General features: G+C 45.5%; 4 protein-coding genes across 5 annotated transcripts in view; 2 read left to right on the top strand and 2 right to left on the bottom strand.

Moving 5' to 3' along the window:
• Nucleotides 1-2,092: 2,092 nt before the first annotated feature.
• Nucleotides 2,093-3,156, bottom strand: LOC102247707 (late cornified envelope protein 3D-like). The gene is made up of 2 exons (XM_005880633.2): nt 3,084-3,156; nt 2,093-2,671 (listed from the first exon to the last, which is right to left on the bottom strand). Exon 2 carries the CDS (start codon nt 2,652-2,654, stop codon nt 2,349-2,351), a length of 306 nt encoding a protein of 101 aa, XP_005880695.1. The 5' UTR covers nt 2,655-2,671; nt 3,084-3,156; the 3' UTR covers nt 2,093-2,348.
• A 5,167-nt stretch (nt 3,157-8,323) lies between these two features.
• The window catches only part of LOC102247425 (late cornified envelope protein 3D-like), an 18,398-nt gene continuing 2,204 nt past the window's right edge, over nt 8,324-24,517 (top strand). Inside the window, exons 1-2 of the mRNA XM_005880632.2 lie at nt 8,324-8,396; nt 8,805-9,161. Coding sequence (XP_005880694.1) covers nt 8,822-9,127 — 306 coding nt within the window. The 5' untranslated portion in view covers nt 8,324-8,396; nt 8,805-8,821 and the 3' untranslated portion in view covers nt 9,128-9,161. The remainder of the gene's footprint in view (nt 8,397-8,804; nt 9,162-24,517) is intronic.
• Nucleotides 16,575-17,642, bottom strand: LOC102247132 (late cornified envelope protein 3D-like). The gene is made up of 2 exons (XM_005880631.2): nt 17,613-17,642; nt 16,575-17,096 (listed from the first exon to the last, which is right to left on the bottom strand). Exon 2 carries the CDS (start codon nt 17,073-17,075, stop codon nt 16,770-16,772), a length of 306 nt encoding a protein of 101 aa, XP_005880693.1. The 5' UTR covers nt 17,076-17,096; nt 17,613-17,642; the 3' UTR covers nt 16,575-16,769.
• LOC102246811 (late cornified envelope protein 3D-like) overlaps nt 22,939-24,517 on the top strand; it is a 16,843-nt gene continuing 15,264 nt past the window's right edge. Inside the window, exons 1-2 of one of the 2 annotated variants that reach the window (XM_005880630.2) lie at nt 22,939-22,964; nt 23,480-23,848. In XM_005880630.2, the coding sequence (XP_005880692.1) occupies nt 23,501-23,806 (306 nt within the window). In that variant the 5' untranslated portion in view covers nt 22,939-22,964; nt 23,480-23,500 and the 3' untranslated portion in view covers nt 23,807-23,848. Of the gene's footprint in view, nt 22,965-23,479; nt 24,078-24,517 lie in introns of those variants that run through there. The other variant, XM_014528622.1, reaches the window with a different exon arrangement.

Here is a 24,517-nt window from a genome sequence, read left to right as displayed (position 1 = left end):
CCCCCAACCCACCCTCCACCTCACAGTGCACTGTTTTCATAGCAGTGCTGTAGCACTTTCACACAGACATGTAGCACTTGTATCACAGTTTAGTTGTTTGCATAAAGCTTCCTTTTCCACACCTGAAGGTGGGGATTCCTGTTGGTGTTCAATGACCATCAGTTTACAGAATCCAAGTCATTTTAGACTTTATTGACCTCAAACTAATTTAAATTCCTTATGAAGTGCTTGTATACACAATTCTTATTGTAACTATTTAATATTAACTCTTCCACTGGTTTAAAAGCTTTATATACAATACACAATGCCTACCTCACTTGAGGTCTCCAGTGACTCTTTACTAGATAATCAAAGAATGAAAGAGCGATTACAGGAAGAACTTTGTAGAAAGCAAGTGATGCAAATTAGATGTTAACTTATAATAAATTTATAGATGCTGAAGAGGATAATGGTGATGTTGGAGACATCAGTGACTAAATTTCTGAGTCAACCTCCGCCTGCTCTTGCTTCTACAGGTGACACCTGGTGGTGGTAAAGGGCATGTTCGCTGAAGGTAATATCCTTGACATTTAGACCTCCTCTTTCCCTTACCGCATCTTTGTTGAATAAGATGTCAGTGTTTACATCTTTCCTGTTAATGTTAGATATTTAGACTAATTTTTCCTTAACTATAAATGCTGCTGTAGACCTGCTTTAATAATCTTCCTTGTGTGCATATACAAGTGTTTTATGAGTTAAGATAAACATTTTAATTGTTGAGACAAAGAGTATGTCATTTTTGTTGTAATAGTTATGGAAAGTGTAACTCCAGTGACTACAATTGTCTTCATATCCTGATTTCAGTTCTTTAGATATACACTCAGAAGTGGGGTTGCTGGATCATATAGTAGTTCTTATCCCCACCAAAACCTTAACAGCATTTTTCTAGAAATAGAAAAACAATTCTAAAATTTATATGAAACCACAAAAGACTGCAGATAGTCAAAGCAATCTTGAGAAAAAAAATAAAGCCAGAGTCATCACATATCCTGATTTCAAAAAAATATTACAAAGCTACAGTAATTAAAACAGTATTATACTGGCATAAAGATAGATCTATAGACCAATGGAACAGAATAGAGTCTAATAATAAAACCAGGTATATATGTATATATAGTCAACTGATCTTTGACAATGGTGCCAAGCATACACAATGGGGAACAGTCTCTTCAATAAACAGTGTTGAGAAAACTGGATGTTCAGATGAAAAAAAAAAAAGAAAGAAATTGAGCTTAACCTAAAATGGATTAAAGACTTAAACCTAAGACCTGAAAGTAAATCTCCAGAGAAACATGCAGGGAAAAAGCTTCCAGACATCAGCCTTCGCTGTGATTTCTTGGCTATCATTTCACAGGCAACAAAAGCAAATATAGACAAGTGGGACTAAATTAGATTTAAAATCTTCTGCATAATGAGCAATCAACAGAGTGAAAATGCAACCTATGGAGTGAGAGGAAATATTTTCAAACCAGGTATCTGAGGTTAGAGTAATATACCGGGTTCCAATCTGTAATCCCCTGAGACATTTCCTATGTTCTCTTTCTTCTCACTTTTCTCAGAGCCTCCCTTTGCACAACACCCCATCTATTCCCTCAAGGAAAACCCTTAGTTCAGTTTCCTCAGAGTTGACTAACTTTGCAGGCTGCCTCTCTCTCTAAAGTCAGTCATTTGTAGGTTGACTTGATCTTCCTCCCTTAGACCTTTCTTTCTGCCTCCAGGTCCTCCGTCCTCTTTGGTCTCATTCTTCTCAATTTCTGATCGTCTCTACCACCTCAATATAGACAGGGGATCCAATGTTAGATAATTGCTCCCCACACTGTGACACAAGAAAAGTCAGCCCTTTGCTGACAGTGTTCTCAGCAACCACTCTCCGCTCCGCTCCCTCCCACCCTCAAAGTCACCCAGGGCCTCTCCTGGGAGAAAAGCCCCACCCACTCATGGTTCAGCCCCACATCAGGAACATCTCCTGGGGCTGGGATGCTGGACCTTCAGGAGCTGAAGGAGGCAGGCCCCCTAGCAGCCTTGGGAGAAGCAGTCAAACAACAAGTGAGAGTCAGGTGGAGAGAACAGGCTTTATTTCTCTACCTGGTTAGACACAGGGGATAACACTGAGAGGAGGGGTTGCCCAGAAACTTGGAAAATACATGCCTCGCATCTTCTGGGGAGTGCTCCCCCCTCCCCCAAGAACATTTCAGCAACCAGCCTGGGAATATTAGAATGGGGTGTCTGGGAGAGGCTGGGTCCAGCGGGGGCTTCTCCGCTGGCTTCTTGTCTCCTCTCAAGTCGCTTGTCTCAGCAGCAGATCCAGGTCAGCAGCAGCCCCCAGAGCTGTGGCCACAGCCCGAGCCCCCAGGATGCTGACCACTGCCAGTGTCACAGGACTCGGAGCTCTGGCGCCTGCAGCGGTGGGACCTGTGGTGGGGCCTGTGGTGGCTCAGGCAGCAGCCACCCTCGGAGGAGCTGGGGCCACAGCCGCCCCCAGAGCTCAGAGCACAGCCAGAGGGGGCTGGGGGCAAACACTGTGCTGGGCTCTTTGGGGGGCACTTCGGGGAGGGGCACTTGGGGGTGCACTTGGGAGGGGGCTGGCACTGCTGCTGGTTCTGCTGGCAGGACATCTCGACAGGAACTTGACCTTGAACAAATAAAAGACATTTTGAGCTCAGAAGCTTCAGAAGTTTCAATGTCTCCTCCCCACAGCTTTTGTCAAACACTCATCCTCCATGATGACCAAGCTGCCTGCTAAGCCTCAGAAGGGAAAGAAATGGGAACACAGAGGGGCCACATGCATTTGGATAAAACACCTTCAAGGATGCCAGATGGACCATGTGCACCCCTGACAGCATACTCAGCAGGAATGGGAAGGCGTCCTCAGGACCTTGGCTTTTGGGGCTCACAGCCCCCTGACAGGTGCCTGAGTGGCTCCTTCCTCACCATCCCCATCCCCCACTGCTGCCCACTGTGGGCCTCTTCCCCCTGGTTCCATTCAGATCTGAGCCCCTCTTCCTACACTCCCAGCTGAGGTCTGTCCCCTGCCAGACACTCACCAGATGCAGAAGAGGCAGGAGAAGCTGTTCCTGGGGAGGCAGTGGATGGGGAGCCCAGGGCAGGAGCCCTTTTATCCTGTGCTGGGTTGTGACACAGGGCCTGAGCATGCGCTGCTTTCACAAGCAGGGGGAGGGGACAGCTGGGTGCACCTCTAGGACTAGGCTTCCAGCCTTTTCCCTGAGCACTTGCATAACGTCCAACTAATGAGGTTCAACCAGGAAGCAGGATGACTGTCCACATAACCCCCCGGGCTTCCTGGGAGCCTGACACTCCCCTTCCTTCCTTGCTTCCTGCCTTCTCCCAGCTGCCATGCCTCGGTTTAGCCCGTCTCAGGTACTGTCCTGGGAGCAAGGATGACTATGAAAACATTCTGTCCTTGCATTCTACCGAGAGACCCACACGGGCAATTAATAAATTACAAAACAATTCCAAGTGATACATGTAATTTAATGTGCACAGTGTCTCCAGGATGTTCTAGTGACCATGATCTTCAGATATAAGTGACTACTTCCCTGTGAGCTCCTGGCAATGAGATGTGGGCAAGGGACAGGACTGGTGCAGGGCCCTGTCTTGTGGAGTGAGCCCTCGGATGACCTCCTGGTACCCAGGGAGCAGCATGGAGTTTCAGGCATGAAGGGAGCAGACCCGACTAGGTGCTGATGGACAAATAAGGACATTGACCAGAGTTAAAAATGTGTATTTCTTTCTTACTGAATTTACCTAAACTCAAAACTATTTGCACATTGGAATCTATTATACTATCTAGCTATAGTAAAAAATATAATTAGGGCTATGAACTTTAATAAACCATATGTAATTTACATAATTTTTGCTGTTGTAATAATATCATATCATAGATTTGTATTTTCTTACAAAGAAAAATGTTCATGGCCTTTTGTTAACTGGTAAAAAGCAGGAAATAAAGCAGCACACATAGTTAATTAAATGATTTTGAATGGATTCTTTTTTTGTAGGATATGTGTTTTGCTCTTTAATGACCATTCAAACCTATAGGACTAGCTTCCTACCTTTAGACAATTTTGTTTTTCTCACTTCACTCTAAAACTCAACCACACTGAAGCATAGTGATCCCATGAGTTATTTTAAGACCCTGCTGAGGGCCCTGGCTGGTGTGGCTCAGCTAGTTGGGCATCGTCTAGTGCATCGAAATGTTGCCAGTCCAATTCCCAGTCAGGACACATGCCTGGGTTGTGGGCTCCATCCCTGGTAGGGAGCATACAGGAGGCAGCTGATCAATGTTTCATTCTCACATTGATATTTCAATAGTCCTCTCTCTCTCTCTCTCTCTTTCTCTCTCCCCTGTCCCTTCTTCTCGCTCTAAAAATCAATAAAAACATATATAAAAAAGAAAGAAATGGTGCTGAAACAATTGGACATCCTTATGTGTAAAAATGATTTGTACCTGATGCTACATATAAATATTAACTCAATATACAGGGTGTCCCAAAAAATGTATACACTCAAAGTCTGTAGCTTCTGTTACATTTTGAAAATGAAATGTATTTTAATAAAAACTGCTTTTATAATTATTCAAAGTGTGTATACATTTTTTGGGATACCCTGTATATGGTTCAAAATGTAAAACATAAACCTTCTAGAGCAGGGGTGGGCAAACTTTTTGACTCGAGGGCCACAATGGGTTCTTAAACTGGACCGGAGGGCCGGAACAAAAGCATGGATGGAGTGTTTGTGTGAACTAATATAAATTCAAAGTAAACATCATTACATAAAAGGGTACGGTCTTTTTTTTTTTAGTTTTATTCATTTCAAACGGGCTGGATCCGGCCCGCGGGCCGTAGTTTGCCCACGGCTGTTCTAGAGTAAAACAAGAAAAAAATCTTTATGACTTTGGGGTATGCCAAAAATTTTAGGTATGACCAAAAAGGAGTCATTTCAAAAAAGAACTTGATAAATAGGACTTCATCAAAATTTAAAATTTCTACTTTTTAAAGGACACTTAAGAAAATGCCAAGAAAAGTCACAGACTTGGAGAAAATATTTTAAAAATACTTATCTGGTGAATTACGTATGTCCATAATATATAAAAATTCTAAAAATCAATAATAAGAAAATGGACAAAATATGTGAACAGACATTTCAACAAAGGTATATGGGTGGCAAACAAGCCCATGAAAAGACACCATCATTAGTCATTAGGAAAATACAAATTGAGAACAAAATGAGATACCACTTTACACACACTAGAATGGCTAAAATAAATAATAACAATAGTAATAACTGACAATACCAAGTACAAGCAAGGTTGTGGAGCAACTAGGTCTTCAGTGAGAGCTGGCAGGAAAGCAAAATTGTACAACCACTTTGGAAAACAGTCTGTCAGTTTCTTTAAAAAATGAAACATACACTATTTGCCCCAGAAACCCTACCCTTAGGTTTTTACCAGGAGAAATAAAATTTATGTTCACAGAAACACCCGTCCGTCAGTGTCTATAGTGGCTTTACTCATAATTGCTCTGAACTGGAAATAGCCCATGTCTTTCAACAGGTGAATGAATTAAAAAATGTGATACATCCATACAATGGAATGGTTCTTAGCAATAAAGAAGGAATGAACTACTAGTATAAGAAACAACAAAATAAATGTCAAGTGTATCATTCTATGTGGGGAAAAAAAGCCAGACTTTAAATGCTACATAATATATGATTCCAATGATATGACATTCTGGAAAAGATAAAATTATAAGGACTGAAAATAGATCAGTAGTTTCCAAGGTCTGGTATGGGGGAGGGCTGAGGAGAAAAGCCATGGAGTGATGTCTCCATAGGGTCGTGAGGAAATATATTCCAGGGATGGAATTGTTCTTTATCTTAATTGTAGTGGTGTACACACATTGGTGTATGTTAGTCAAGGCTCATAGCATTGCATACTTTAAATGGGTGATTTTTTTCTGTTTGTAAAATATACCTCAAGAAATCTGACTTAAAAATAGAATAAAATAATACAATTTAGGAATACAAATATTAAATGTGATAAAAATATACAAGAAGGAAGCAAAGAATGATAAATACAAATTCAAGGTGGTAGTTACAGCAGCAGGAGCTGGTAGGGGATAAGGTACATAGTAAGTTAGATGTACCTTACTATTAGAGTTCTTGTTTCACTTGTGTGGTGGATTTTTGTATTTGTTCCTTAAATAATAGATAGATAGATAGATAGATAGATAGATGATAGATAGATAGATAGATAGATAGATAGATAGATAGATGATAGATAGATAGATAGATAGATAGATAGATAGATAGATAGAAGATAGATAAGCAGTTGGATAAATTAATTAAGAGGACCTTGCATGGACCAATGATGAGCATATATTACAAACCATGGATTTGTTTATCCAAATCGATGCACTTAATAGCCAAAAACAAGACAATGACAAACTCCAGGAATAAATATCTTCCTAGCACACTGCTTTCAGGCTTGCTCATCTCATCTTCCCCTTTTCGCAGCATCAGTCATAAGTCACTAAGGAGGAGGGCAGGTCCTCATTTATTTGTTGCTCATTTATTACTAATATGCCCTGCTCAGAAGGCTCAGCCTGAAGCTGGACCTCAGATAAAGCAATTCCTGTCCCAGAGCTAACATACATGTTATGAGGTCATACAATCCTCATTTCAGACCAACCGGGTAGACTTCTTCTCCACATGTTATTCCAGATTCCTCAAGGATGTGAGGGCTCCTGAAACATCCTCGAAGTGCCCCACTTTTGGAGTCACCTCATGCTCTGGGCCATAGGTTCAAGCATCTTCTGTCACCTCAGGCTCACGTGCCATCTCAGGCTCACCGTGGACTCTCTTCTGAGAAGGACAGGGAGGGTGTAAGGTGAGGGAGGCTTCGTGAGGGAGGTGTGAGATTAAGGTGATCCGAATCAAGCAGAAGAATGGGAGCATCAGGAGATGGAGACCAGGACGGAGACGGGGACTTGGGCTGGGTATAAGACCCTTCTGCTGGCAGGTTCTGAAACAGTTTGGGCCACACTGACGGGGGGTCGTGTCACACACAAAGTGCAGCCCCACAGCAACTCAAAATCGCACATCGCTGGGATTAAAAACGGCCTCTGTACTTTTTTCTGGGAAACGACATGACATGAAAAAATAATTATTTTCTTCTACAGCTCGTCTTGAACCCATAGACAACATCAGCTCGTGTTGCACCCACATTGTTGCCTTAGGGCTCAGTCATCCCAAAGGCAAATGCTCATTTACTAGTAATGTTTAACCTCTCTGCTAGTGTGATGTAGGCTAAAAGAAGGCTTAGAGCCAGTTCTTGTCCAGGGCAGAAAATTTCCTAAGAGGACCTCATATCCCCATATGGCAGAGGAGTTAGAATGGAGAAGGGACTTACAACTCTAGCCGTGACAATATTCACAACTGATATTCTTAAGAAGAAGGAGAAAGAAGACTGACTATAAGGAGGAGGAGGAAGATGGAGAGGAAAATATCCTCTTTTCCATTGTGGCTTTATGTCTTCCTGACTGTGGCATATGTCCTTTTGATTCTGACACTAGAAATTCTCCTGCCTGGAAAAATTAAAGAAAAATTGCTCACATGATAAAAATGAGCCATTTCGTAAACATGGTTGAAAATTGTGAAGCTGACAATGCTAGAGGTGGTTGGTGAGCCGCATTTGCCCTCATCATGGCTAAGACCTCATAATAGCTAAGCTTTATGTAAACCAAATACACGACAATGACCTTGCCCAGCTGTCACCCCTAGAGAGCATCTGAAGGCTCCATCTCCCTTCGGGGCCTGCAGAGCGATGGGGCAATGACCTCCAAAAGCTGGACTCTTGGGCTTGAGGTCTTTGTAAACACTCCTATGATAGTATCTATTTCACCAGATCCATTATAGTTCTTTGTCTAAGTGATGGTCCATTTAGGCTGTGAGATATTCAAGGGAAGACACATGTCGTAAGTATCTCTACATTATTACCTCTAAATGAAGTAAAAGAGCCTGTGTCCATGCATGGAAGTGAATGAATGAATGAATGAATGAATGTACAGCCGCAGGTCCAAGGCAGACTTGAATGGGAAGTATTTGGCAGTCACAAGGACATCCTGGTTCCATCATATTAAAACGTTAGGCTCCTGCCCAGGAAGACACTGAGGGAGGCAACTAGGAAGTGTGTGGCACTGTCACCTCCCCCTGCTTGTGAAAGCAGCAGCATGCCCAGTCCCTGTGTCACAACCCAGCACAGGATAAAAGGGCTCCTGCCCTGGGCTCCCCATCCACTGCCTCCCCAGGAACAGCTTCTCCTGCCTCTTCTGCATCTGGTGAGTGTCTGGCAGGGGACAGACCTCAGCTGGGAGTGTAGGAAGAGGGGCTCAGATCTGAATGGAACCAGGGGGAAGAGGCAGCAGTGGAGGGGGTTCGGGGATGATGGTGTGGAAGGAGCCACTCAGGCACCTGTCAGGGGACTGTGAGCCCCAAACGCCAAGGTCTTGAGGACGCCTTCCCATTCCTGCTGAGTATGCTGTCAGGGGTGCACATGGTCCATCTGGCATCCTTGAAGGTGTTTTATCCAAATGCATGTGGCCCCTCTGTGTTCCCATTTCTTTCCCTTCTGAGGCTTAGCAGGCAGCTTGGTCATCATGGAGGATGAGTGTTTGACAAAAGCTGTGGGGAGGAGACATTGAAACTTCTGAAGCTTCTGAGCTCAAAATGTCTTTTATTTGTTCAAGGTCAAGTTCCTGTCGAGATGTCCTGCCAGCAGAACCAGCAGCAGTGCCAGCCCCCTCCCAAGTGCACCCCCAAGTGCCCCTCCCCGAAGTGCCCCCCAAAGAGCCCAGCACAGTGTTTGCCCCCAGCCCCCTCTGGCTGTGCTCTGAGCTCTGGGGGCGGCTGTGGCCCCAGCTCCTCCGAGGGTGGCTGCTGCCTGAGCCACCACAGGCCCCACCACAGGTCCCACCGCTGCAGGCGCCAGAGCTCCGAGTCCTGTGACACTGGCAGTGGTCAGCATCCTGGGGGCTCGGGCTGTGGCCACAGCTCTGGGGGCTGCTGCTGACCTGGATCTGATGCTGAGACAAGCGACTTGAGAGGAGACAAGAAGCCAGCGGAGAAGCCCCCGCTGGACCCAGCCTCTCCCAGACTCCCCCTGCTCGCCTGCCCAGCCTGAGCTGGGATGTTCCCAGGGAGAGTGTCCACCTCCAGCCGATCTTCCGGTCTGATGTCCGGGATCTCACAACCCTCCCACCCTCTGCACGTGACAATGATTGGCAGCGCCTGGGCCTGTGAAAAAAATAAAGCTTCTCTTCCTCATTACCATGGGTGGCTCGCATGTCATTTCATTCTGTCTCTCCTCTCAGTTCCTCGCTCAACACAACACAACTCAGAGCAGAATCTTAGTTTTGGACCCGGGAAAAATAGATCAGTTTCCCCTCCACCCATAGAAGGTCTGTGAAGAGATTTTAGGTTGGAATGGAGATAGAAAGAAGGGTGAGAGTCATATTCCTTTGAGTCCTTGCAACTCTCGGTGAAAGGATTGATTTTTCCTGTGAAACCCGAGTGGGTGTTGATATAATCTGGGAATTGGCACTGTATGATATGGGACTTGTATATATTTTGATAAGTTGTTTCTGGGTTCTACTTAAGTAACAGGGAATCAGGAGGCAAGGAAACAGAAAATCGGCGAAGGAAGGAGACATATGCCTCAGGAAGGAGAGTTAACTCAATGGGCTCCATGAAAATTCAGGAGATGGAAGGTGAGAAGTATTTACATTAATGAGGTCTAGGGGGAGCAATGTGGCTGTGAGTCTAATCAATGAGATAATTGATGTATGTGAGATGAAAATTTAGAAGAATGAAAAAGAGAACATGAGAATGTCAATGTAATCTAAGGAGTAAATATTCATTAACTGTTGAACTCTACGCAACCATGAAGCTCAATACAGTCCCATGTTTTGGCTTAAATTATAAAACTCAGATGCTGCTGAGGTTGAAATAATGTTCCTACATATGAACCAAGAGTAACATCTTACCTGGACTGCCAGAAAGCCAGAGAAATGTTATAGAGCTCAACCCACAATCAAATGGCAAATATTAAGAGAAATTGATGTTAAGAACTGAGTAGTAGAGCAAGCAGGGGTGTGGGGGGAGGGGCTGGAAATCTCATAAGTTCATTAAATTAAAGAAAGATTTTATCAAGCCTGAAAATTATTAAAACTTGGGGATTAAAAAGACCCTGAAGAAGTTTAATACCAGACACACCAACCAGGTCTAACAAACTGGGACATGAATCCTTGAAGTAGAAGCTACAGCTCTAGCCATGAGTTTAAATTCAGCTAGAAATCACCAGAGATGCTCAGCCAGGGGCAGGAAACATGTGAGTCTTGCAAAGGAGAGGGTGAGCCTGGCACCCAGGAAGGGCTATGCCTCTACAGATAGGATCTGCAAAACCTTGAACACCAGGCTTTTAGCACAGTCAACACACAAGCCCAACAGCTCTGTGCCGACCTGAAACAGTCCACCATGGCCTGGGAAAACTGGAGAATTAGAACACACCATCTGCCCGGGGCTTTAGAAGAAGACTTAGAAGCTCAGAAGTACCTCAAAGTGCCACTCTAAAGAACTGACAGAATTACCGCTCGTGGTTGAGTCAAATCTGAGTGATGAGAAAAGGGAGCAGGGTCAACTTATAAAGGTCCTGGCTGAGATACCAAAGAGATATTGGGAAGCTAAAAGTAATAAAGAGCATCATAAAAAGTGAGACAAAAAAAAGAGGTCCCAGCAATGAAAAAAATAGATTCCAAAGACTGCATCAGGGTGACACCAAGTCCTAGCCTTGGACCCATTTATCCACTCAATAAAAAAAATTATCAATAAAAAAATACATTTTTATTGAGCACCTATGATGGACACAATTCTAGGCACTAGATACAGCAGAGAATCAGAGAGACAACGTTTCTTCTCTAGGAAGCTTACATTCAAATGCATCTGTGGGTGACAGTTCCCAGTTTACATGCAATGCAGAGTGAAACAGGGTGGCTCTCTATGCAGCCGGCCTTTCATCCTCTGGGCCTGAGTGGACATGGTGTTAGTTTAATACACCCGGAGAAGACCCCCAGTTTGGATAACATATTGACACAGAGATAGTGGCTTTGGTGGTGACAAAAAAGAACATGAGCATTTGCTAGCTTCCACATTAAAAGCCAAGGAAGGAGAGGGATAAGCTGTTCATGCTAATGAGACAATGTTAGTGCGTGAGCAGGCCTCTGTCCTCAGGCCCTCCCAGTCTCCCCACCTCCCTCATGCCACAGCCACAGTGAAAAGACATCTTCCCAGGGGTGCTCCTTTCTTCCCATGAATATTACTTATTTGATCACCTAAAAAGGGATAGTTACCCCTATAGGTCTTCCTATAACAGGATAATCAGACACATAATTTTCATCAATGTTTATAAAAAACTATAATGCTTTGTCAATATTGTAATGAATATTTGTGATTTGAAAGATTCGTCTCATTCTTTTTTCTTTTAATCCTTATCCGAGGATATCTTCCCTTTGATTTTAGAGAGAGTGGCAGAGAGAGAGAAAGACAGAGAGAAATTTCGATGTGAGAGAAACACATCAATTGGTTGCCTCCAGCTCGTGCCCTGACCAGGGCCCGGGCTGGGGAGGGAAGAGCTTGCAACCAAGATACGTGCCCTTGACTGGAATAGAAACTGAACCCTTCTTTAGGCCGACGCTCTATCCACTGAGCCAAACCGGCTAGGGTGACTTGTCTCATTCTTAAAGGTGATGTTTCAGAGAACAATGCATCTCTAATGTTAAAATAAAATGCAATGGAAAAATACCACACAGCTTACATAATGGTAATTTCCAAAATTCTTGGTCAATCACTCCTACTTTGGTGTACATAAGCTTCACCCTTTCACCCTCATCATCACCACACCCATTAAATATGATTCATAGCTCAGCCAATCTCCCTAAGCCGCCTTCGCCAACTGGAATCACTCCCTCCCCAAACTACTCTTGGAGCTCTTAGAATAAATATCACAGTCACTATGGTACTGACACAATGGTCCTCAGATGTGTCTTAGTTAGCAAACCGTGTCACTGCAGCTAGATTTCTTGTCTCTATCTGTGATTTTATTCCTCACATCTTTGGTCTTAGCAAACCGTGTCACTGCAGCTAGATTTCTTGTCTCTGTGATTTTATTCCTCACATCTTTGGTCTATGGTGCCTCCATCACTTTATAGCTTTTTCTTTCTCCAGATACCAACTGTTTAGTGGCGAAGCAAGAATTCAAACTCAGGAATCTCTGACTTTAAATGAATGCTTATCAAGCTCATTATTCAGCCCCTTACATGTTGTCTGAGATCTCTCCAGTGTCCCCTCAGTAACACCCTTAGCAACGTGTTATCCCTCCTGGGAGGACCCCCAAGTTCTATGAGTTCTTGGCATTGCCATCTGGGCTGGCTGCCCACGGGCAGACCAAGGATCTCCACCTCTGTTCCCACCACTTGTCCAAGCATTGTTCTTACAGGCCCATGACTTCATCTCAACTAAAACCCTTAAATGATAGCAGGTGACAACCTCTGGATGCATCCTCCCCCTCAGAGTTACTGCAGGCAAAAAGGGACTGATACCCAAAGGCTCTGACCTGGGGCCTGTGGACGCCACACACACGTTGCAGCACTGACCACATCAGATCATGCTTATTGTATTACTTGTGCATTTGCCCCAGTATACTGTGATCTACTCAAGAACAGGGACCAAATCTTACTCATTTCCCAATTTCTTGTGTATAGCAGAATGCATGATGTGCCGCCATAGCAGTGCAACACATCCTGCTTGATTACTGAGTGGATGGATGGATGGATGAAAAAAAATAAAATGGCAGGCCTACAGGAAGGCTAAGACAGGGTATTGAAGAGTCCTGTGACTTTTCTCATAGGAAAACTCTTGGTACCTGCCTTGAAAGATATGGAGGATTTAGAATGGAGATTACAAGAAGCTGGATCAGCTCAACATATGTTAAGGAAGGAAGGAAAGGATGGGGGGGAGGAAGGAAAAGAGGAAGGAAAGGAAGGAGGGAGAGAGGGAGGGAAGGAGGGAAGAATTGAGGCAGAAAGATTTAGGGTTATTCTGTGGATGACAGGTGCATAGCACACAGATGCTCACACCCTCCAACTGTCTCTCCTCTACTTCATGGGACTTGATCTTCTAAGAAGTTCCTATAGAAGGTTCTAGGTTATTCCAAGGATCTCCTTCTCTCTAATCTTCAAAGCCCATCCTCCTCTCTCTGTAACTGCTTAGCTCCTCCTTCCTGGATGCTGTAAGGTCAGGGTGTATGCCTTTGTGAGTTAATGACTCTTCCTTTCAACACCACCCACCTGCCTTCTATCCTTGGCACATGAAACCCCGCATTTGATGCTCAGTGATGTCACCCATTCCTCAGCACTTCTAGGCCCTGAGCTGACCCACAGGGAATGCTGGAGCCTGGGACACTGTGGAGAAGAGAGAAGATGGATTCCTGATCACCCACAGGTGACTCATAGGAACTGAGGGCCTGGAGGTGAGGTGAGGTTTACAGACAAAGTTTTTCGGGGTTGAAATCTTGTGAAATATTTCACAGTCTGTTTGACCACAAAACACTGATTTCTTGGTGTCGTGGATAATTACAACAAGAAGGAAGGTTCTAAAGGCAATTAGGGGAACATGGCTGGAGCCTTGGAATTGCGTTACTGATTGGCTGGTAGTAGAAAGGGAGAAAGACCCGGGAGAAATCCTTGGAACAGAGATCTCCAGAGGGCTTCTAACTGCTTAATCAAACACCTGAACTCAGAGTTACAAAACGAAAGTTTCATTTTCATTCAGGCATTGCCTTCTGGGCTGTGTTGAATCTCAGACAGATCCCATATCTACATCCCAGACAAAAACCTCAGTGCAGTTCAGTATAATTCAGCATAAAATTTTAATCGCAAGGATTTTTGTAATATGCTAATTGTGATTCTTATCACTCCAACTGTAGTTCCCTTCTCTATACTTACCCTTCGATCGAACAGGCTTCTAACTGCTTAATCAAACACCTGAACTCAGAGTTACAAAACGAAAGTTTCATTTTCATTCAGGCACTGCCTTCTGGGCTGTGTTTAATCTCAGGTAGATCCCATATCTACATCCCAGACAAAAACCTCAGTGCAGTTCAATATAATTCAGCATAAAATTTTAATCGCAAGGATTTTTGTAATACGCTAATTGTGATTCTTATCACTCCAATTGTAGTTCCCTTCTCTATACTTACCCTTCGATTGAACCCTGAGTTGGCTCCACACCTGTCCTGCCCAGGTGTCCCACGTTCCTTCCTGAGTGCCAGCAAGTTTCTCTCTTGAGCCCACCTCCCCTGGCCTAACCCCTCCATCCATTTTCCACACACAGCTCACCCTGAATGTCCAGTGTTCTCAGCATAGTCACCACTCCCAAGAACAAGAGATTATTATATTAGGTGCCCAATTTTACCAGAGAACATGCAGGAGAAAAAGAGGGCACCCAAAGAGCTATGGACGTTGTAGTTAGTCACTCATTTTATAGCACTTATCACAGGGAGTAGACTCCTTATTCACTTGTCTGTCTGTCCAGCTAGACAATTCATTTATTTTAGGTCATGTGTGTCATATTCCAGACTACATTCCACTGCAAAGTATGAACATGGGACATGGCCTCTGTCAAGTACACATGTAGGCCTGTGTGGGAAGTATTTGAGCAAGTACCAGGGTTTCCTAGTTCCCTTTTGTCAAACATATTGTCTTATGCTCAGAACTGAGCTGGGAGCATTAGGTGCTATCACCCTCCTCCAGCAACATACCCATGCTGAGCATCACAAACCCAGGAGTCCCTGCCCTGGACTTCTCAGTCCATAGCCTACTCAGAATCAGCTTTTACTGGCTTCCACAAAATCAGCTGAATGTCCATCAAGTGCAGGACCTGAGCTAGGAGGGCCTGTAAGAGAAGCCCAGGCCTCCATCAGAGGAGAGGGAAGCAGAGGGTCCACAATGGAGGCAACAAGAGGAGCATGGGGTTAATAAGCATCTTTATTGGACTTTTGAGGGGTTCTGTGACTGACAAGGCCATGGGTCCTCAATTTGTCCTCAGCCTCTTCCTAAACATGTTCTGAGAGATGTATTCATCTCTTGAGACATCCTTGAGGAAGTTTTTGTCAAAAGAGTTTATTCTCTTCCATGATTACACAGAGACAAGATGCCATAGAAATCCAATTAGAAAAGAGTCAGTCTTCTCTTCTATCAAAAGGCCCAAATAGGAAAGAGCATCTGTCCAGCTTAAGTTCAATTTTCATTTCCTCTTAAATTTCTTAGTTCAGAAGTACAGCCTGGGGTCATAAAAAGCATCAGAGAAGAGACTTTGGCCAGAGGCTTTTGCAATACCTCGTTTTAGTCTCTCTTGAGTCATTGGGATGCTCTGCAAGTTGACAAAATGTGTGGTGATGATGATGTTTCCGTATCTGAGACAATAAGAGTACCCACATCCCAGCGCTGTTGGGAGGATTAACTCAAGAACCAATTCCTGGCTCATAAATGTGCTAAGGAAATATTTGATCTTAAGATTATCTTTATTTTTAAAACCAGGACCATTTCCCAGTTCCATGTTTCTCTTCTTTCCAATTTTCTCACATCAGATATTTTAGAGCCCAACGTCTCCCCTGTATCTACAGCCTCTTCAGTTTTATCTCTCGTCATTCTTCTCCAGATCCTCATTGAAGAAATTGAGTTAATAATCCTCCCATGGCCTCTCTTTCCTCCCCTGGTCTCTCAACCTCTTTTCTGGCCAGGCTTCTCATTCTTTGCCTCCCCAACCCCTGGATTCTGATGGCGGAAGTCACCTCCAGCAGAGTCTAGGCTTGATTCAGACCCTTTCCCACATCATGTTATGGGGATCTTTTCCTTTCATTTGTGGGGCTGCGCTAGACCTCATTAATGTAAATACTTCTCACCTCCCATCTCCTGAATTTTCATGGAGCCCATTGAGTTAACTCTCCTTCCTGAGGCATATGTCTCCTTCCTTCGCCGATTTTCTGTTTCCTTGCCTCCTGATTCCCTGTTACTTAAGTAGAACCCAGAAACAACTTATCAAAATATATACAAGTCCCATATCATACAGTGCCAATTCCCAGATTATATCAACACCCACTCGGGTTTCACAGGAAAAATCAATCCTTTCACCGAGAGTTGCAAGGACTCAAAGGAATATGACTCTCACCCTTCTTTCTATCTCCATTCCAACCTAAAATCTCTTCACAGACCTTCTATGGGTGGAGGGGAAACTGATCTATTTTTCCCGGGTCCAAAACTAAGATTCTGCTCTGAGTTGTGTTGTGTTGAGCGAGGAACTGAGAGGAGAGACAGAATGAAATGACATGCGAGCCACCCATGGTAATGAGGAAGAGAAGCTTTATTTTTTTCACAGGCCCAGGCGCTGCCAATCATTGTCACGTGCAGAGGGTGGGAGGGTTGTGAGATCCCGGACATCAGACCGGAAGATCGGCTGGAGGTGGACACTCTCCCTGGGAACATCCCAGCTCAGGCTGGGCAGGCGAGCAGGGGGAGTCTGGGAGAGGCTGGGTCCAGCGGGGGCTTCTCCGCTGGCTTCTTGTCTCCTCTCAAGTTGCTTGTCTCAGCATCAGATCCAGGTCAGCAGCAGCCCCCAGAGCTGTGGCCACAGCCCGAGCCCCCAGGATGCTGACCACTGCCAGTGTCACAGGACTCGGAGCTCTGGCGCCTGCAGCGGTGGGACCTGCGGTGGGGCCTGTGGTGGCTCAGGCAGCAGCCACCCTCGGAGGAGCTGGGGCCACAGCCGCCCCCAGAGCTCAGAGCACAGCCAGAGGGGGCTGGGGGCAAACACTGTGCTGGGCTCTTTGGGGGGCACTTCGGGGAGGGGCACTTGGGGGTGCACTTGGGAGGGGGCTGGCACTGCTGCTGGTTCTGCTGGCAGGACATCTCGGCAGGAGGTGAGTGAGCCTGGATTGGTTAAAGGAAAAGGTCAGCGCAAAAGCTCCAGGCCAGTGTCTCCTCCAGGAACAGTCTGATAAAGGCCCTGCTCCTCACACCAGCTGCCTCCTCAGCTATGACGCTCAGGAGGAAAACAGAAACTGCTCTCAACTTAAAATGAGCTGAAAAGACAGTTCCCTCACTTGGCCCTCTTTCCAAAAGGACTCCGCATCTGCCTGTCTTCCTGGAAACATGGAAGCAAACGCACCCCTGTAGTAGTGCCTGGAGAAGGTCTCTGGCAAGTGTGCACCTTCCAGGGTAAGGAGTGGAGGGGATGCTGACAGCCAGGGCCCTGCCAGGTCACAGACCTGGATGCATCCCACAGAGGTTCCTTGCTCACTGTCCCTCTCCTATGCCCTGCTGCCTTCCAAGGTCCTCTTCGTGCTGCTTCCATACCGGACCCTTCTGAATCCCTCTTCCCCACTGAAGGCTGGGCCCATCTTCCCATCACTCCCAGCTGAGGTCTGTCCCCTTATAGACACTCACCCGGTGCAGAGGAGGCAGGAGAAGTGTGTTCCTGAGGAGGCAGTGGATGGGGAGCCCAGGGCAGGAGCCCTTTTATCCTGTGCTGGGTTGTGACACAGGGACTGGGCATGCTGCTGCTTTCACAAGCAGGGGGAGGTGACAGTGCCACACACTCCCCTCCCAGGTCTGCAGCTTCTTCCTGCACACATGCCAAGATGCCTGGCAAGAGGGAACCAGGAAACCTTGATGACTGCTTCCCGGGTATGCTGGGGTCCTGCCATGTCTCCTTTCACTCATTCAGCTCAGATGCTTTAACTCTGGCTCTGCCCCTTGCATTTGTGCCTGGCAGTGAGGATGTAAAGATAGATGCATATGACACATTTCCTGATCTTGAGCATTTCACGTTTAACTGGACAGACATCAGAGAAGTAAACATTTATGTTTGTTACCATGTGATTTGTCCTTTGAAACCTCTGTCTTTCAAGCATTAGTTCCCATTTACACTGCATAGTGCCAAGGGTCATGATTTGTTCAGCTATAATCAGCTCCTCATCTCTGGGGATGTTGGTGATCTGAGACCAATGGACCATGGGAAAGAGACAAGTTGGGAAATGGATGGAGAATGGGATCCAGGCCTTGTCTTGGTGGGTGGAGCCCCCAAGAGAACTGAAGCTAAAGTAGAATTATACTAGTATAAATGAGCTGACAAAATACCCGAATTATCTACAATAGTGGAGATCATGAGACTCATATATAGTATAAAAATCCAGTTTTTTCATATTTAGTTTCTTGTGGGATATATAATATTGATTATAAAAATTTCCTATGAGTGTGAAATATTTAAGAGAGTTATTTGGAGTCAGGAGAATGATTTTAATGTGTGGCTAATGGTGAGGCTGATGATGGTGGTGATGTTATGCGCATCATATCCAATAGAACAGATCTGATAATTTCTAAGGTTTGTGTAGGATGATTTTTGAATAAAATCTGAACCCTGTTGTTCATTGGATTGTATGATAGTACTAGGGATAAATTTCTCATTGACCTCATTTCTACTATTACAGTGACTGCATTTTGCTATTTTTTTCAAAAAGATTACATTCAGAACTTCAACAAACATTAATCATTTATATTAAAATTAAATGGTGCCCTAGCCAGTTTGGCTCAGTGGATAGAGCGTTGGCCTGTGTTGCAAGCTTGATCCCCAGTGGGGGGCATGCAGGTGACAACCAATCAATGATTCTCTCTCATCATTGATGTTTCTATCTCTCTCTCCCTCTCCCCTCTGAATTCAATAAAAATATATTTTTAAAAATTAAATAGTAATTTTAATGAAATATTTCTTTTCTGTACTTTATAGCTTATTGCTGATAGACACAGGTTTGCACTTTACAACTTACCCACTTTAAAGCATAGGAATTCCATGATTTATTTTGAAGTGCCTGTGGGAGACTGAATTGTACTGGGTCACACAAAATTGGGGCTTGGGATATGGAAAGGGGGAAGAGTTAGAGTTAGCATTGACCCTCCTCTCTGATATTTTTCTGTCTCCAGAAGGAGTCTCTTGCTGAGAGGATATCTGTAGGCTTAACCCTGAACTATGGTAGAGTGCTCATTTCCTTCAGAATATTGAGGACCTCACCAATTGATATTGTTTAGAAGGAACTATTCATGAAAGGTGAAATGGGTGCTTTCTCATATCAGACTGGGTGATGGAGCTGAAGAGGAACATAGAGTGTTGAGAGGCACATGGCTCCATGAGCTCCCCTACTTGCCCTGCCTGGGTTTTCTGTGCTTGGACAGGTTACAGGCGCCACATCTCTGTTCAACTCATGGACCATCCCAAGTGATAGCCGGTGACAACATCCGGTGCATTATTCACTGAGTCACTGAAGAGCAACAGGGGACTGACACCCCAAAACTGACTTCAGACATGTGGACTATCCACACACACACATGTATTACAGCATCCTCAGCTGGCTCATGCTTATTTCATCACTTGCCTGTCAGTCCCACTACCCTGTCAGCCTAAGAATGGAGGAGCATCTTCTTCACTCTTGACTCACCTTTGACCCAGCACAACATGTAATATCTCAATATAAATGGTTTGAAAGAATAAGTGATTTTTATGAATAAGTGAATGAAAATCAAGAAGGGCCCCTACAGGGGACCTGAGGTACAGATATTTGGACAATCTTGGGGGTTCTTAAATTCCTTCTTTTCTCAAAACTCTTGGCACCTTCCATGGAGATGCAAAGGGCCTGGGGCTGGAGAGTGCAACAAGCTGCCCTCTAAACAAGATTCAACCTTACCCTCTTCCAATCCCACCACCCATTTCCTGCCTGTGAACAAAATAAGAAAAGAGGTCCAAGATTTTGTCAGTTCTCACTGGAATCAGAATTCCTCAACTCATCACTTTCTATTTCCTTACTCCTCTTTGCTCAGGAATTTTTGCTATGCTGTGGGTTCAGAGCCTCAAGCTCTGAAATAAATAGGGAGTCATTTTTTTAACTTGATACAATCACATGCAATTATTTGCTTTTTTACTTCTTCTAGAGTCACTAAACTTCCTCCAAGATGTCCTGGAAGCAAAACTAAGGGTAGTATCAAGCCACTTCGAAGTGGCTCCTTAAGTGCCACTCACATATCCTGCTCAGGGCCCACCTACAGTCTCTTCCCACCAAGCCTCAGCTCTGGGAGCTGCCTCGCTTCAGCTATGAGAGGTTAACTGGGATCCACATAAGATCCTTAGTCAGGTGACACTTTCTGACTACCTCTTCCCATTTTCCTTAAGAATGGCTCAGCTTCTTGCCACGGAATGCCATTGTTATGGGGGAGGGAGGAGACAGAACTGACAAGGAACTTGGAGTTCTAAGCAAAGGAAGGACTTCGTGTTTGTTGACTCATCCTTGCCTTCTGATATGGAATGTCCAAAATGTACTCCAAGGAGCTGGACCTGAGATCCTGCACTGCCCACTCCTACACCAACTGCAATGACTAAGTCATGAAATTCTCCCAAGATTCATCCAGCCAGACCAGTCTCTGTATTTCCTTGATGTCTCAGGACCACAGAGAGCCAATGCTCCTTGGAATGGGACTCCTAAGATTGGTGACTCTTGGGGAGTTGCCCTCCTGCTCTGGGAGAAGTGACCAGGCCATGATCTTATTGTGATTCTCTGTCATCACAGGATGGCTGTTCTGTGTGTGGGGCCTGCTGAGCACCTGATCTCATGAGGAAAAGGAGGAGTGAGAGGCAGGAGCAACTCATCAAGGTGGAGGTGAGATGAATGAGCCTCATCTCATTAATGAGTCCTGTGTGGAACCTTCCAAGGCAGGCACCAGGGATGGGGCTTGGACAAAGCCTGAGAGACATCCACTGATGTTTCGTGAAGGACAGAGAAAACTGGCCATTGACAGTCATAGACAAGAATATTTTGATCCTTTGAAACTATCCCAAAGTGTGTATGTGTTACTTTTTCAGCTACAGCTCCCTCTTCTCTCTTCTACTATCCCACCCCACACCACTATCTTCCACCCCCACTCCCACCATCACCAATGACTCAGGGTTGGAACCCATGGTGGAAAAATGGCTTCCATCCTTGCTGCTATTGTAAGGATAAGACTACCTCCTGATAATCACAAGATATGGGGAAATATTCACTTTTGCAGCAAAGTCTAAACTCTAACTTTTTGTTCACATGCCCCATGGCACTTGAATTCTATATGGGGGCCATGTGTCACGGGTGTAACAAATTCTTCTATATTTTTTTGATCTGCTAGACTGTAACTTCCCTGAAAAGAGACACCATACCTCTCCTTTTAAATGCTCTATTCCCATTGCCTGGCCCATAATCATTGCTGAGACAGGGGGAAACAGTCCCAGATTGCTGGCAACAAGCTGGGTTGGTTCTAGGAGGTAGGCCACGTTTTCTCTGATTGAATAAAAGCAAGTTCACAAAACTCCAACATCAGACAAGCTAACTTTGTGAACATGAGGGAGCAAGACAAAAATAAGACCATTCTGAGCACCAACAAAACAAGAGCATTATCCAAATCACACAAAAAAACAATCAAACATCCCATTTTTCAAGTGCCATGAGGCACTGTTACTTCTTTATCAATTGCAGCTTTAGTCTTGCCCCATTAATCCTGCTTTCTAGCTAAAAATTATTGATACCTAATCATATAAATGCCCCCCCCCCCCGCTTTCTGAAAGCACCAAATACAGAGCAAAACTTCACTTCCTTGAGCCTTCCCCAAAATTACCTAGCCCAAGCCATTTAATTGTAATATATATGACTAATGTTTGCAGCAGTTCTGAATGTAATATTCAGAGGAAAAAATAGCAGTCATTGTGATAGTAGAAATAAGGTCAATGAGAAATTCACCTCTAGTACTATCATACAATCCAGGAAAAATGGGATTCAAATTTTATTCAAAAATCATCCTACACAAACCTTAGAAATTATCAGGTCTGTCCTATTAAATGTCATGCACATAACATCCCCACCATCATCAACCTCACCATAAGCCACACACTGAAATCATCTTCCTAACTTCCAATAATAATCTTCAATATTTTACATTCATAGATCATTTTTATAATCAATACCATATATCTCACAGAAAACTAAATATGAAAAAATTGGATTTTTTATACTAAATATGAGTCTCATGATCTCAACTATTGTAGATAATTGTGGTATTTTGTCAGCAAATTTATATAACTTTAGTTTCAGTTCGCTTCGGGACCCCACCTGCCCAGACAGGGCCTGGATCCCACCCTCCATTGATTTCTCAGCCCATCTCATTCCCATGGTCCAGTGATCTCAGATCACCAACAGGAGCTGATTATACCTGAGCAAATCATGACCCTTGGCACTATGCAGAGCAATGGGAGCTAATGCCTGAAAGATAGAGATATCCAAGGACGATCACATGGTAACAAAGATAAATGTTTACTTCTCTGATGTCTGTCTAGTTAAACTTGAAATGCTCAAGATCAGAAAATGTGTCATATGCATCTATCTTTATTTACATCCTCACTGTCAGGCACAAATGCAAGGGGCAGAGCCAAAGTTAAAGCGTCTGAGCTGAATGAGTGAAAGGAGACATGGCAGGACCCCAGCATACCCGGGAAGCAGTCATCAAGGTTTCCTGGTTCCCTCTTGCCAGGCATCTTGGCATGTGTGCAGGAAGAAGCTGCAGACCTGGGAGGGGAGTGTGTGGCACTGTCACCTCCCCCTGCTTGTGAAAGCAGCAGCATGCCCAGTCCCTGTGTCACAACCCAGCACAGGATAAAAGGGCTCCTGCCCTGGGCTCCCCATCCACAGCCTCCTCAGGAACACACTTCTCCTGCCTCCTCTGCACCGGGTGAGTGTCTATAAGGGGACAGACCTCAGCTGGGAGTGATGGGAAGACAGGCCCAGACTTCAGTGGGGAAGAGGGATTCAGAAGTGTCTGATGTGGAAGCAGCACGAAGAGGACCTGGGAGGGCAGCAGGGCATAGGAGAGGGACAGTGAGCAAGGAACCTCTGTGAATGCATCCAGGTCTGTGACCTGGCAGGGCCCTGGCTGTCAGCATCCCCTCCACTCCTTACCCTGGAAGGTGCACACTTGCCAGAGACCTTCTCCAGGCGCTACTACAGGGGTGCGTTTGCTTCCATGCTTCCAGGAAGACAGGCAGATGCGGAGTCCTTTTGGAAAGAGGGCCAAGTGAGGGAACTGTCTTTTCAGCTCATTTTAAGTTGAGAGCAGTTTCTGTTTTCCTCCTGAGCGTCATAGCTGAGGAGGCAGCTGGTGTGAGGAGCAGGGCCTTTATCAGACTGTTCCTGGAGGAGACACTGGCCTGGAGCTTTTGCGCTGACCTTTTCCTTTAACCAATCCAGGCTCACTCACCTCCTGCCGAGATGTCCTGCCAGCAGAACCAGCAGCAGTGCCAGCCCCCTCCCAAGTGCACCCCCAAGTGCCCCTCCCCGAAGTGCCCCCCAAAGAGCCCAGCACAGTGTTTGCCCCCAGCCCCCTCTGGCTGTGCTCTGAGCTCTGGGGGCGGCTGTGGCCCCAGCTCCTCCGAGGGTGGCTGCTGCCTGAGCCACCACAGGCCCCACCGCAGGTCCCACCGCTGCAGGCGCCAGAGCTCCGAGTCCTGTGACACTGGCAGTGGTCAGCATCCTGGGGGCTCGGGCTGTGGCCACAGCTCTGGGGGCTGCTGCTGACCTGGATCTGATGCTGAGACAAGCAACTTGAGAGGAGACAAAGTTCCAGGGACCGGCCTCTGCCTAGTGTGTGCCCTCTCAGCACCCGCATCTGTGCCCTTGGCCGGCGCTGAGGTGTCTCTGGAGAGCAGCTGAGAGCCTCAGTGGCTCCTTCTCTCCACACTCCAGGGCCCCACAGCGTGCCCACCTCCAGCTCTGCCAGAACCTGCACCATCTACCCCATCACCTGTGTGTGACCCTGTGAAAAAATAAAGTCTTTGTTTCCTCAGCACCATGAGGCTCTTTGACTTTGTTCCAACCCAGGTTGCTCTGGGAGTGTCTCCTCCCCTCTGTTTCTCAGGCCACCACTACCTTGGGGAAGAGGCAGATCCTGACTCTAGGCCAGAAAACACAGCAGTTCCATTTCCTGCTAAAGGGCCTGTGGGAACACTTTGTGTTGGGACAAGAGGAGAAAGGGTGCTGGTTTCAGCCCCACACCAATGAAAGGAAAAGATCCCCATAACATGATGTGGGGAAAGGTCTGACTGACTCAAGCCTAGACTCTGCTGGAGGTGACTTCCGCCATCAGAATCCAGAAGGGATTCCAGGGTCCCCAACCACGAGCCAGGGACTGGGGAGGCAAAGAATGGGAAGCCTGGCCGGAAAAGAGGTTGAGAGACCAGGGGAGGAAAGAGAGGCCATGGGAGGATTATTAACTCAATTTCTTCAATG

Source organism: Myotis brandtii, unplaced genomic scaffold (genome assembly GCF_000412655.1).
Source record: "Myotis brandtii unplaced genomic scaffold, ASM41265v1 scaffold643, whole genome shotgun sequence".
NCBI classification, from domain to species: Eukaryota; Metazoa; Chordata; class Mammalia; order Chiroptera; family Vespertilionidae; genus Myotis; species Myotis brandtii.
This window is presented reverse-complemented; position numbering and strand designations above follow the sequence as displayed.

Excerpts from the sequence above, each read along its gene's own strand:
- LOC102247132 (XM_005880631.2), bottom strand. The coding sequence starts at position 17,075 with ATGTCCTGCCAGCAGAACCAGCAGCAGTGCCAGCCCCCTCCCAAGTGC.
- LOC102247707 (XM_005880633.2), bottom strand. The coding sequence starts at position 2,654 with ATGTCCTGCCAGCAGAACCAGCAGCAGTGCCAGCCCCCTCCCAAGTGC.